Raw genomic sequence first — 14,240 nt, forward strand, 5'->3', positions numbered from 1 at the left:
GCATCTACAATACACGATGCCTCAGGAAAGCCACCAGCATGCATAAAGACTCCTCACACCCCTGCAATACTCTGTTCGAACCTCTACCATCCGGCAGACGTTACAAGGCCTTCTACACCTGCACCTCCAGACTTAGGAACAGCTTCATCCCCCGAGCTATAGCTGCTCTGAACCGGTCCGGCTGAGTGCCCCCCCCCCCCCCATGAACTGTCTCCTTCGGATGGTCACGTCGCACATCGACCCGGCACTTTATACTGTTTTAACTGTTTCTAATTTTGTTTCTCTGGATTGTCTAAATTTCTGTTGATTAGCTAATTAATTTATTGCATCGAATGGAAGTCGCATTCCCAATCTTGTTGTACCCCTGTACAATGACAATAAAAATATATTGTATTGTATTGTAAGCTTGAAAGTGTTCAGAGATTTATGAGGATGTTGCCAGGACTAGAGGGCGTGAGCTATACACAGAGGTTGAGTAGGCTGGGTCTTTATTCCTTGGAATGCAGAAAGATGAGGGGTGATCTTATAAAAGGTGTACAAAATCATGAGAGGAATAGATTGGGTAGATGCACAGAATCTCTTGACCAGAGAAGGGGAATTAAGGACCAGAGGACATAGGTTCAAGGTGAAGGGGAAAAGATTTAATAGGAATCTGTGGGGTAACCTTTTCACACAAAGAGTGGTGGGTGTGTGGAACAAGCTGCCAGAGGAGGTAGTTGAGACTGGGACTATCCCTACGTTTAAGAAACAGTTACACAGGTACATGGATAGGACAGGTTTGGAGGGATATGGACCAAGCACAGGCAGGTGGGACTAGTGTAGCTGGGATATGTTGGCCTGTGTGGGCAAGTTGGGCCGAAAGGCCCATTTCCACACTGTATCACTCCATGACTTTTGGACTTCCAGACAATTATCCAATGATCCCATGGAAACCTCCACTCATCAAAAAACAAGAGGTGATCTTCACCAACCTTTGCCATTAAAACAGAGCAAGATTAACTCCAAGTGCCTCATAACCTGAAGTTTCTCATTGTATTTCTATAACCTTATCCCTCCAAGTTATAATTTCCTCTGCATCAACCATTAACTGCATTTTCTATACTGCACTAACTTCCACTTACGGCTTTCAGTTGCCTAAGCATCAGGCTTTAGCATTTATTCCCCAAGCCCACAACCTCTTACTCCTTCTCCCTGTTTTAAAACATTTTTCCGAAAGCTCATCGCAAACTTTGGTTACTCCATCTAACAAGTCTTGGAATGCATTTTTCACTTTTTGATGAAATGTTATTTTGTTAAAGGTTATACATGAAAACAGCTTGTTCTTTTGGAATAAATCATTTAAGTATCTAGTACTAATGTAGCCCCACCTTAGCCATTGAAATCTGAAAATCATTTATTTGCATCAAGAGCACAGTCAGTGCACGAGAATGTCACAGAACCACAAATTCTCTCACCTCAACATTGAAACAACAATATTTAACTTTCCTCTATGCTGGAAGACCTTTGTTAATGTGATATGTGAGATGAAGGTAAATGCAAGCATGTGGACCACTTTCCACTCTTTTTGTAATACACCCACAATTCTCAAATCCATACTGGCAACTCACAGAGTTCCCTTCACACATTACCTCCATGATGCCTGTCTCAAATAGTTTCCAAGGGTGTCAATTAAAAAATTTCAACCTTGTATTCCAACAGTCATCACTCTTTACCTCTGTAATCTTAACTAACCCTCCAGCATCTCTACACCTCCCCGCATCTATGCTAACACTCAGTTACTTTTATTGATATCCGTAAGATATGGAAGCAGAATTGGGCTATTCTGACAATCGAGCCGGCTCCGCCATTTGATCGTGGACAATCTATTTTTTCCATTCAACCCCATTCTCCTGCCTTTTCCCTGAAACCTTTGACACCATTACTAATCAAGAACGTATCAATCTCCACTTTAAAAATAACCAATGACGGCCTCCACTGCCAACGGTGGCAATGAATTCTACAGAATTTCACAAGCTCTGGCTAAAGACATTTCTCCTCATTTCCATTCTAAAGGTATATCCTTTTATTCTGAGCCTGCACTCTCTGATTCTAGACTCACCCACGACTGGAAACATCCTCTCCACATCCACACCATCTAGGTATTTCGTTATTTGGTAGGTTTCAATAAGATCCTCCCTCATCCTTCTAAACTCCTAATTTTGATTGTCATGCCTTCTGCAACATAGATCCAAAATTCTAAAAATCCCTTAGTAAACATCTTGACCTCTCTTTCGTATTTTAAAAAAATCTTTCTTTAATCACCTGTTGTACAACATATTAAGCAGCAGAGTCAGATTTCGTTTGACAAAACATTGTGAAACATTTAAGCATTTTATGACATTAAAAACACTAAGTAATCCAAACTATAGTGTTAAAAACATACAACCATAGAGATCTTGCCAAATACTTTCCTGAGCGCAACAGCAAAGGTCACAGGCAATTGCCCAATATCAAGTAAACTTGTGCAGTTTACAGGTTAAATTGAAACTTGTCTTTTTGAGGAAATAATTGGGCAAGAGCCTAAAATTCTACCGTATTTCAATGCACTGTGGTACCTGTATTATCATCAAACATTTATTAATAGTAGATTGATTTTTCAAAGATGTTTTTAAAGGCTAATAGTGAGACAAATCTGGTGTCACCAGGAAGTATTAAAAAACAATCAAATGTTGCCTAATTAACTTTGACAACACACTTTCCAAAATTTCCTGCAAAGTATTCTTACAAAATTGTTCGTATTCAAAAAACTGACTACAAACAGCTTACAAATAATGCAAGCCAGATGAAAAGTGCCACAGACAGTGACCCATTCAATAATTATTGAAATAATTGCCATCTGTTTGTGACGGTTCCCTTTAAAGCCTCATTCGTGAAACGGTAACATCCACCTGATGTTGCATTGCTTGTCACAGGTCGACACTTAAAATTCCTGTTTACCTGTAGCAGAGTTGCAGCTGCACCCCCGATCAACAGCACTGGCGTTTCTGCCATCTGGGCATTTTTAATCGCAGTCACAGTGTTTGTTAACCCAGGACCTGCGGTTACAGCAGCAACACCAATGCAACCTGAAACAGAGCAAGAGAGAGAGTGTGTTTTCAATGGACATATTCAATCGTTAGCTTTCTGCAACAGCACAAGTAGCAGCAAACTCCCAGAGACATCAATATGAACTTCATCACCCGTGAATGTGGGCACTTGTGTTTGTTCTTTCCACAGTTCCTGTCAAGGGAGTGATTAGCATGCTACCCAAATATTTTTTAGCCAGAGACAGGATTGCCTACTCTGTTGTATAAAATGCAAACAGCTAAACTGCCCCAATTTATGAAGAGCAAAACAAAGGACAAATATAGAGATCAGAAGAGTTCCAGAAGATTTACACAGCTGGTAGAGCTAGCAATCTATGCTCAAAGGTATACAGCAGTTCCTGTCAATTGCACTGCTGTGAACAAATTCTACAGGTCTTCTGATCGTGATACTGGAAAATCAATAGAGGCTGCAGTTTACAAAGAATCTTTACCTCTCATTCATTATCCTTTTCTCTTTTGTATCTTGAAGGAGTTCGATGATCAATTAATGTGAGCATTTATTCACTGAAGATCAGCTTCAGGTTATAAGAAATGCAATTATATTTGAAAAGCAGGTGGAAGATATGGCATGCGGGTAACAATACAGTAAACTAAAGGACTTTCTGCAATATTATGCAGAAATTATGTCCTTATAAAACAAGTTTAAGACTGTCAAACATAGTTGGCTGCACTTTCTCTTTATTAAGGGCCGTATCACATGGTGCAGAACACCCAAACTATTAAATTGAATACATTAAATGGAGCAATAGATCAGCACGGTGGCGCAGCGGTAGAGTTGCTGCCTTACAGCAAATGCAGCGCCGGAGACTCAGGTTCGATCCTGACTACGGGTGCTGTCTGTACGGAGTTTGTACTTTCTCCCCGTGACCTGCGTGGGTTTTCTCCGAGATCTTCGGTTTCCTCCCACACTCCAAAGACGTACAGGTTTGTAGGTTAATTGGCTGGGCAAGTGTAAAAATTGTCCCTGGTGGGTGTAGGATAGTGTTAATGTGTGGGGATCGCTGGGCGGCGCGGACCCGGTTGGCCAAAGGGCCTGTTTCTGTGCTGTATCTCTAAAATCTAAACCATCAGTCAGTGGCACCAAACAAAAGCAGAAAATGCTTGGAATACGCACCAGGTCAGTAGTGTCTATGGAAAGAGAAACAGTCAATGCTTCAGGTTTGATTCCTTACTTCAGCCTTATATGTGGAATTCATTGCCCCAAAAGGCTGTGGAGGACATCAATGGATATTTTTACAGCAGAGATAGATAGATTCTTGAATAGTACGGGTGTCAGGGGTTATGGGGAGAAGGCAGGAGAATGGGGTTGAGGGACAGACAGGACTAGTAAAAATGATCTAACTGGGATGAATCAAGTAACATCAGAGGTAAGGAAGCATCACAACTCCCTTATCTAAATCAGAGAGGAGTTGATTGGGATTTAAGAGTGATTGGTTCGCTTAGTATCGTTATCAATAGGGATCATCTGTCAATGCAATACAATATTTACAGTCAGGAAAGACAGGCAGCAGGCAAGGGAGATCTCTGAGGTGGATCCTGCACACCACACTCTGTGTAACACTTTTTACCAGCTGGGAATAAAGAAGATCACTCTTGCCTTCAGATGACGAGACACTTTGTTGTTAATTTTTGACTGACCAATCTTTTCATGAGAGAATCATCACATCTGCTACCAGGCATCTGTTTAGTATGATTATAATGTGATAGTTATTGTCACTCATTTGTCTGTGACCCAAGAAACCACACTCTTCTTTAATCCTTTGGTGAACTTTGAACATTTGAAAAGTTGCATCCTACACTAATAACATCCTATGTGATTGGAGAAAAGATAATCTATCCCTTGTGCCTTTCTTGACCTGGCTGTAGTCTTTGACACGGTTTATCACACTGGCCTTCTCTCTACCCATAATCTGGTTGGCTGGGAGGACATTTGTTTTATCCTATTTATATTAAAGAATGCACAGCAATAACTTTTGTTCCATCACACTCTCTGCAGTCACCAGTATATCTCCCTATCTCCCAACAATAAGTTATTCTTCAATTCCATTGTCTGAAAACACTGATACTTTTCACGTGTCTTGACGGCACACAGCCTCATCTTACCACCAATTCACATGAACCCTCCCTTAGTTCCCGTAACTGAATCAGACTGCTTGAAAACCTATTTTTGATCACACATCCATTTGCATCTTCATATCATCTGACAGCCACCATTTTAATTTACATTTCACTTCCAATAGCCTTTTATTCCCTGATCTTTCAAAAATTGGTCTATCTCCTTTTTAAATACTTTCAATTATCTAATTTCCACTCCCTCCAGGAGAGAGAATTTCAGTGACCAAGTTTAGCAAGAAAAAAACCCCTATGCACCTCAGTGCTAAATAACAATACTCTTATCTTGTCCCGTCGTTTGAAACTCTCCCACTTGGGATCTTATGCGAAAATCATCCCACATTTTTCAAAACGCTAAAGAATACGGATCCAACTATTTTAGCTGCCTGCACTAGCACGTCTCAACCTCAGAATTGCAATGCCAGCATATCCTTTCTTACAGAAGGGGCAAAACTGTGCAGCGTACTTCAGTTGTGGCCTCAACAACACGCGGTACAAATGCAACAGTACTTCCCCATTTCTAAACCATAACCTTCTTGACTAATTTCAACAAACCTGAGGTTTGAAGTTCCAAACTTCCACAAACCCATGTAAATAGAGTCAAGAGTTTTTTAATTGTCATATGTCTCAGGTAGAACAATTAAATTCTTACTTGCAACAGCACATCTATAAGTGCCTGATCAGTTTGTCTAAGTCTACCGTGAGGATATAGGGTAGATCAAAAGAAAATCTTTTAACATCAGCTAATGTTGCATTCTTGAGGCAGTGAAATGGTTGCAAAAGTAAAATGAGGTGTGGTTTACGATAAAGATTAAATGCATATTTACATTTTTATCTTTTTGTACAACCAATCTTGACTTTGGAAAGGAAGCTAATGAAAAGATTGAAAGGGCAAGCTAAGGTTAGTCAAGTCACAGTTATCTTGAAGAACTACCTGACAGTCTGGCCACAGAATCAGCAGCAAACACAGCAGTGGCCTCATGTCGGGTGTCAATCACACGAATCCCAATCTTTTCACAAGCCACGAGAACAGGCGATATATGTCCGCCAACAAGAGTGAAGAGGTATTTCACGCCGTGAGCCTTCAAAACCTCTGCAACTCTCTCACCACCATGTCTGGGGCTTGAACGTTCCACCTATCCAAGAAAAATCAAAAGGAAAATGTTAAATAAACAAAGCAGAGCCTCAAGCAAAACAAAGTGCTGGGGGACCTCAGCAGATCCTGGGGAAGGAATGGACAATCAATGTTTTGGGTCGGGACCCTTCTTCAGATTTCAAAATCTGCAGTCCCTTGAGCCAAGAATGTTTAATTGTCACATGTACCGAACCAGAACAATGATATTCTTACTTACCAGTACAACAGGTAAGTAAACACAGCATTCAATAGATAACATCATAAACACAAATTTTAAAAAGTTCAATAAATAAAAGAAACAACATTGGTGCAAAGCAAACCAAAGGCATGAAGTTCCTAGTGCAACTAAGGCAGTTCGATGTTTAGGTGGTGTTTGTTGTGGTTGTTGTTGGGAAAAAGACTCCAAAATAGAGCCTCAGTTCTCAACATACAGTAAACTAACTTTCCATTTACAACAGAATGCATAAATGCACAGGACTGCCATGTCATTGATCACCAACCTGATGAACACAAAATCAGTCAGATCCCCCGTCTCCCTGATGAATCACAGAACAGCATTCAGTATATCCATAACATAAAATGTCAGAGGAACTCAGCTGTCAGGCAGCATCTGTCAAGGGAATGGACAGGTGATGTTTTATGTCAGAAACCTTCTTCAGACTGATCAGACTTAAGGGTCCTGACAACAAGAGGGATGCCCTTACCACCAGGGCATTTCAAGAATGCACCAGTTTCTTCTGGCACTTTGTGGCCAATGTGTCCTCTCCAATTCCCGGCTCAAGGGTGCAGGACCCAGTCCACCCATTCACTCTCGGACAGGAGCCAGCAAACCTCCACAAGGCAGAGGCAGGACTCAGGGGCAGCGCACCCCACTTCATCCTGTCCTAGGGCAGGGCAGCAGCCAGAACCTCTCACTGCCACCCCTTTGTGATTCCTGCTGCTCTCCATCTCTTCCACCATGTTCAAATCTCCTTCACCTGCATCCACTTGTCACTTATGTAGGAAGGAACAGCAGATGTTGGTCTATACCAAAGATAGATACAAAATGCTGGAGTAACTCAGCGGGACAAGCAGCATCTCTGGAGAGAAGGAATGGATAACATTTCGTGTGGAGACCCTTCTGAAGATGTTGCCTGTCCTGCTGAATTACTCCAACATTTTGTCTACTTGTTAGGTTCTGTCCCACCCCTTTCATCTCCTTTCTGTTCGCACAGTTGAGAAGGTTGTTGGCTGCGACCTTCCCCCCATTGACAAACTGTACACTGCAAGGGTCAGGAAGCGAGCAGGCAAGATCTCTGACCCCTCTCACTCTGGCCACAAACTCGTTGAAGCACTTCCCTCTGGAAGGCGACTCCGGACTGTCAAAGCATCCACAGCCAGACATAAAAGTAGCTTTTTTCCACGAGTGATAGTTCTACTCAATAACCAAAGTCTGTAGTCTCTTTTTTGCTCTGGTTTATTTTCACCCACATGTTTAGACCGTAATGGTGTATCCTTACTGTTTTGATGTGTTTATTGTTTTGATATGTTTATGCTTTATTCTTAATTGTTAACTGTATGTTTGTGTTGTCATTTGTGAGCGGAGCACCAAGGCACATTCCTTGTATATGCATACTTGGCCAATAAACTCATTCATTCATTCATTCATTCATTCTAGCTTTCTTCCCCTCTGCTCCATCAGTCTGAAGAAGGGATAGACACAAAATGCTGGAGTAACTCAGCCGGTCAGGCAGCATTTCTGGAGAGAAGGGTGACGTTTCAGGACGAGACCCTTCGTCAGACTGAAAGTGAGGGGAGGGGGATGGGATAGGTGTGAAAATGACAGATCAAAGTAGACGCTGATACGGAAATGTAGAATGGTTCATTGTTAGCCGTGTTGATAATGCTGCCTGTCCCGCTGAGTTACTCCAGCATTTTGCCTGTTTCTGCTTTTCTTTTCTCTTTTCTGCTTTCCACTGCACAATCGCCAACAGCTGGGCTATCTCGTGTAGGTTTCGCTCACAGCCATGGGTACTGGTTGTGAAAGGGTTATTTAGATTTTAATGTGGGCAAGTTTGGTGAGGTGATCCATGTCCATGTTGTCGAGCTGTGACTTGTAATCTAAAGTTACCAGAAACTTCGCCTGGCAAATTCCCTCCACAGATAAGGCCATTCGGCCCATCAAGGCTGACCTATCTCTCCCTCCTAACCCCATTCTCCTGGCTGCCTTCTCCCACCCTGACACCTGTCCCACTGAGTGGTCAGATGCTGCCTGACCCGCTGAGGCAGAGGCAGAGGCCGCGTGTTCGGCCCGGTCCGCCACCCTGAGGCAGGGCCAGGATCCCGCCCTGCCGGCTCCACTTACCCGGTACCGGAGCCGGTGCACCAGCCCCAGTCTCCAAGCCGCCAGCAGCGCGGCGCCAATCACCACGGCCGTCAGGCTCCAGGTCAGCGCACATCCAGCGCAGGCGGCGGCCTCGGCCTCCAACTCCATGGCCGACGAAAGTCGAGACGAGGCGGGTCAGGGATCGAGTCCTTCCCTCACCTCAGCCCCGCGTCGCGGTGGCTGTCACCGTCGCCATTGTGTCCTCCCTCCCTCCTGCTCCGTTGCTCTGCCGGGGAGACTGACGGCCCCAACTGCCAATCGCCGTCCGGAGGGCGGGACCTCCGAGGAGACTGACGGCCCCAACTGCCAATCGCCGTCCGGTGGGCGGGGTCTCCGGGGAGACTGGCAGCCACAACTGCCAATCGTCGTCCGGAGGGCGGGACCTCCGGGGAGACTGGCAGCCGCAACCGCCTATCAAGAACGGGAAGGAGGGACTCTGGGGGGGGGGGCGACCGGCAGCTGCAACCGCCTATCGCAATCCAATGGGTGGGGCTCCTAGGATGATGAACAGCCCCAGCCGCCTATCAGGATGGAGAAGGTGGGGCTCGGGAGATGGCGGGCGACTCCAACCGCCTATCAGGAAGGGGAAGGCGGGACAACCCGTGTGACGAACAGTGCTACCCACCTATCAGCGTCCAGCGGTTCCAGCCAATAGGTGACGGGGAAGGCGGGCTCTCCACTGATTGGCCGCGAGTGAGCACATGGGGCGCCGCTGCTTCCAGTTGGTGAAGTAACTGGGGGCGGTTCGACGCGACAGCGGCTGTCGTCAACATGGCAAGGGCCGGGTCAGGCTAGGCTAGGCCGGGCTGGGCCGGGCCAGGCCACCACCGCCCCCCTCAGCGTCCCGGGTCGGGCCGGGCCAGGCCAACACCACCGCCCCCCTCAGCGTCCCACAGGTAATGTTACACCTACACGTTAAAGGGAAGGGACGCGAGGTGGTGAGGCTTCACTTGATGGCCAATCAATGTGACATCTGACACATTACTGGGGACGTGCCTACGTGCAGGACAGACGGGTGGATGCCTGCCTGGTCAGCTTGGACCAGGAGAAGGCCTTCGACAGGATATCGCACACGTACATGAGGGACGTGCTCTCCAAAATGGGCTTTGGGGAGGGAATCAGGAAGTGGATACAACTGCTCTACACCGATATCTGTAGTGCAGTCCAAATTAATGGGTGGGAATCAGACAGCTTCCCCGTCAGGTCTGGAGTCAGGCAGGGTTGCCCTCTCTCCCCTGTCTTGTTCGTCTGTTGCATTGAACCCTTTGCTGAATCCATCAGGAAGGATGCGAGCATAAGAGGAGTGACATTGCCAGGCAGTGGGGGCACTCAGGTCAAGGCTTCCCTGTACATGGACGATGTCGCCGTCTTCTGCTCGGATCCAGGGTCGGTCCGCAGACTGATCAGCGTCTGCGACCGGTTTGAGTTGGCCACGGGGGCCAGGGTAAACCGCAGGAAGAGCGAGGCCATGCTCTTTGGCAACTGGCCCGACCGATCTTCCATTCCCTTCACCATCAAGCCTGACTTCCTGAAGGTGCTGGGGATCTGGTTCGGGAAGGCTGAGGCATGTAACAAAAATTGGCTGGAGCGGATAGCCAAGGTGGGGAAGAAGCTGGAGCTGTGGAAGCAGCGCTCCCTCTCCATCACGGGGAAAAATCTGGTCATCAGGTGTGAGGTGCTCTCGGGGCTGCTGTACTTGGTGCAAGTGTGGCCCGTCCCTCCCTCCTACGCCAAGGGGATCACCCGGGCCGTCTTCCACTTCATCTGGGGGTCGGCGATGGACCGGGTGCGACGAGCCACAATGCACAAGTCGGCAGACGACGGGGGTAAAAGCGTGCCCAACATCGCCCTCATTCTGATGGCCACCTTCATGTGTGGCTGCATCAGGCGGAGCATAGAGCCAAGGCACATGGGCACCAAATGCCACTACCTGCTGAGGTTCTACCTGTCCCCGGTGTTGCGAAGGATGGGCCTGGCGCAGATGCCACGCAATGTGCCAGTCAGCTGGACATTGCCGAACCATCTGTCGTTTGTGGAAATGTTCTTCCGGACCAACACCTTTGACCACAAGTCCATCGGGCAGTGGTCAGCACGGAACGTCCTGCAGGCACTGCAGGGGAATGACTCCATGGATCCTGTGGCGTGGTTCCCAGAGCAGACTGCCCAGCTTGTCTGGCAAAATGCCTCATCGTCAGAACTAACCAACAAGCACCAAGACCTGGCTTGGCTGGCGGTGAGGGGAGCCCTCTCAGTCAGATCCTTCCTGCACCGCCGGAACCTCACTACCAGCACACGCTGCCCCCGGGACGGCTGCTACGGTGAGGAGACGGTGGCCCACCTCTTCACAGAGTGTGGATTTGCCAAGAGAGTCTGGAGAGGTCTGCAGGGGTCCCTGTCACGATTCATTCCGAGCAGCTCCATCACAGAGGACTCTGATCTACGGACTGTTCCCAGGGACGCATTCCGAGACTGACATCGAGTGCTGCTGGAAGGTCATCAACTCGGTGAAAGACGCTCTTTGGTCTGCCCGAGCTTCGTATTATGTATTATGTATAGCCTTCGAGAATGTCGGATGGAGTTTTGGAAGGAACATGTTTTGTATATATTTATTTCTTGAATAAAGTATTTTTTGATAAAAATTTTAAAAACTCAGCGGGTCAGGCAGCATCGCTGGAGAACATGGGATGGGTGATGTTTTGGGGTCGAGACCCTTCCTTGGACTGAGAGGCAGGGGAACGGGAGGTATAGACGGCACTTTGCACAAATGAATGGAAGAAATGCAAAAAGCAACGATAATCAAGGAAAGATGGAGCCCACAATAGTCCATTGTTGGCTGTTGGATAGGTGATAATGAGTTATACTGACAGTGGACATGCTTTCATGCAGTTCTAAGGATGTGCTGCCCTGTTATAGGTGCTGTGATCTGCCCTTTTCACACCTTACATGCTCTTTGTACCCTTCCATATCTCTAATTTCCCTTTCATTTTAATTTATTTTATTTTATTTGTCATTTTATTTGTTTCTATTAAATCTCCTCTCTGAATCCTCCAAAGTAGTTCAGTTTATTTTGTTTAGATTATTTAATTAATTGTCACAGTGAAAAGACAGTGCTAATCTATGCATGTAATGGTAGTTCCTCATCGCAGGGGCATTCTTAGTGATCGTTTCTGAACACGTGTAGAACAGGCCCTTTGGTCCACTATGTCTGTGTTAACCAAGATGTCAATCGAGCCAAGTGATCTGTAACCATCTATTCCCTGTCTGTTCATAGTCCCATTGTTGAGGACAATCGACTGTCAAAAAGGAAAAAGTGGGAACAAATCTGTCTTTAAGCCTAACAGTCTCAAGGTTTATAATCTATGTTAATTGATTTGCACCTAATGTCATATTTCAAGTTTGGTGATGAAACGAAATTAGATAGAATATGAGTAGATGGAGAATGTGGAGAGGCTTCAAGGAAATCTAGACAAGCTTGGTGGGCAAGGATATGGAATATAATATGGAAATATATAACACAAAATGCTGGAGTAACTCAGTAGGTCAAGCAGCATCTAGGAGAGAGGGAATGGGTGAGACCCTTCTTCAGACTAAAATATGTAATGTCATCCATTTTGGTGCACAGAGCAGAAGAGCTTTGATAAATAGTGGTGTATTTATATTGTTACTTCCCACTGGAACATGAGTATCCTTAAGTATGTTAATGAAATCTAAATTGCAGCAAACAATTAGGAAGGCAAATACAATTTCCCTTTTATGATCATGTGAAGATTTGAGTACAGGAGTAATGATGCCTTAATAAATGTATTTAAAGTCTTATGAGACCACACTTGGAGTCTTGTATACAATTTTGGAATCTTTGTACTCAGGTTTAGACTAACTGGCCTAACTAGCTGCTCCTAATTCAATGTCATTTGAAAAGCCAGTCTCCTTGTTTCTAGTTGAGCCCATTTTCTGTTTCATCTGATGGGTTGATGCAGGCAATGACTCAAAACTCCCCGTTTTTCCCCTTGAGTAACTCTTAGAAAACAGGCAGTAAAAGGTTTTGCCTCAAATTCCTCAAACTTTGGTACACAGATGAAATGTTGGGCAGTTTTACCATGCATGGTTGGAAGGCACAAACATTAAGTGGAAGCTGAATGTTATGAAAGAGTTCGCAACTGTTGGATTATATTCACTTCGTCATCTTGGAACTTGCGAACGCACCAAAGTTGCCTGAGCTACTTTCTTGAGAGTTTAATAGCACTGGGCCTATACTTGCTGGAGTTTAGAAGAATTCTCTGCCTCAGAAGGCAGTGGAGGCCGATTCACTGGATGCATTCAAAAGAGAGTTAGATAGAGCTCTTGGGGCTAGTGGAATCAAGGGATATGGGGAGAAGGCAGGATCGGGGTACTGATTGTGGATAATCAACCATGATCACATTGAATGGCGGTGCTGGACCGTCGGGCCGATTGGCCTACTCCTGCAATCTATGTTTCTATGTTATGGGGAGAAGGCGGAAGAATGGGGTAAGGAGGGAGAGATAAAGCAGCCATGATTGAATTGCGGAGTAGACTTGATGGGCCGAATGGCCTAATTCTGCTCCTATCACTTATGACCTTATGATACTCCTGGAGCAGTCCTTCCACACTTGAGCACTCTCTGACTATGAATAGACTTGGAGACCCCCATCTCAGTGCTCCAAATAGTGGGTCACCCTTTCATGTTTCCAGAGTTGCAGGATTGCCTGCCCCACACCAGTGACCTAATAATATAATCTGCCATATTATTTAATCTTATAGAAACATATAAAATTATAAAAGGACTGGACAAGCTAGATGCAGGGAAAATGTTCCCAAAGTTGGGAGAGTCCAGAACCAGGGGCCACAGTCTTAGAATAAAGGGGAGGCCATTTAAAACTGAGGTCTGAAAAAACATTTTCACCCAGAGAGTTGTGATTTTGTGGAATTCACTGCATCCACAGTGTGTGGAATTCACGGCCAAATCACTGCATGGATTTAAGAGAGAGTTAGATAGAGCTCTGGAGGCTAGTGGAATCAAGGGATGTGGGGAGAAGGCAGGCACGGGTTACTGATTGTGGATGGTCAGCCATGATCACAATGAATGGCGGTGCTGGCTCGAAGGGCCAAATGGCCTCCTGCACCTATTTTCTATGTTTCTATGTTAATTTTCCCATTGCTATATTTTTAATCAGAGTTGATCAAGTGATAATGTGACAGCTGTGAAACGCAGGCCTCATGCAGACAACCCCATTGTTTTTTTTCTTAAAAATAAGTTTCTAGTTAACATACGTGTTCAGGAATTTGAATGGGTAATTTACATCGGCTCCAGATGGGGACAACATTTTTTGGTAATGTGTATTTGCTAATCTTGGGGTCGACCCAAAACGTCACCCATTCCTTATCTCCAGAGGTGCTGTCTGACCCGCTGAGTTACTCCAGGTTTTTGTGTCCCACCTTCAGTTTAAACCGGCACCTGCAGCTCCTCCCTGCACATTCCGTTGCC

General features: G+C 45.5%; 1 protein-coding gene across 1 annotated transcript in view; it reads right to left on the reverse strand.

Annotated features, from left to right (window-relative positions):
- ilvbl (ilvB (bacterial acetolactate synthase)-like) overlaps window positions 1-8,949 on the reverse strand; it is a 35,480-nt gene extending 26,531 nt beyond the window's left edge. The window contains exons 1-3 of the mRNA XM_078426638.1: window positions 8,717-8,949; window positions 6,172-6,373; window positions 2,977-3,104 (exon numbers count right to left, since the gene is read on the reverse strand). Coding sequence (XP_078282764.1) covers window positions 2,977-3,104; window positions 6,172-6,373; window positions 8,717-8,845 — 459 coding nt within the window. The 5' untranslated portion in view covers window positions 8,846-8,949. The remainder of the gene's footprint in view (window positions 1-2,976; window positions 3,105-6,171; window positions 6,374-8,716) is intronic.
- Window positions 8,950-14,240: the final 5,291 nt, after the last annotated feature.

This window comes from Rhinoraja longicauda, chromosome 32 (assembly GCF_053455715.1).
Source record: "Rhinoraja longicauda isolate Sanriku21f chromosome 32, sRhiLon1.1, whole genome shotgun sequence".
NCBI classification, from domain to species: Eukaryota; Metazoa; Chordata; class Chondrichthyes; order Rajiformes; family Arhynchobatidae; genus Rhinoraja; species Rhinoraja longicauda.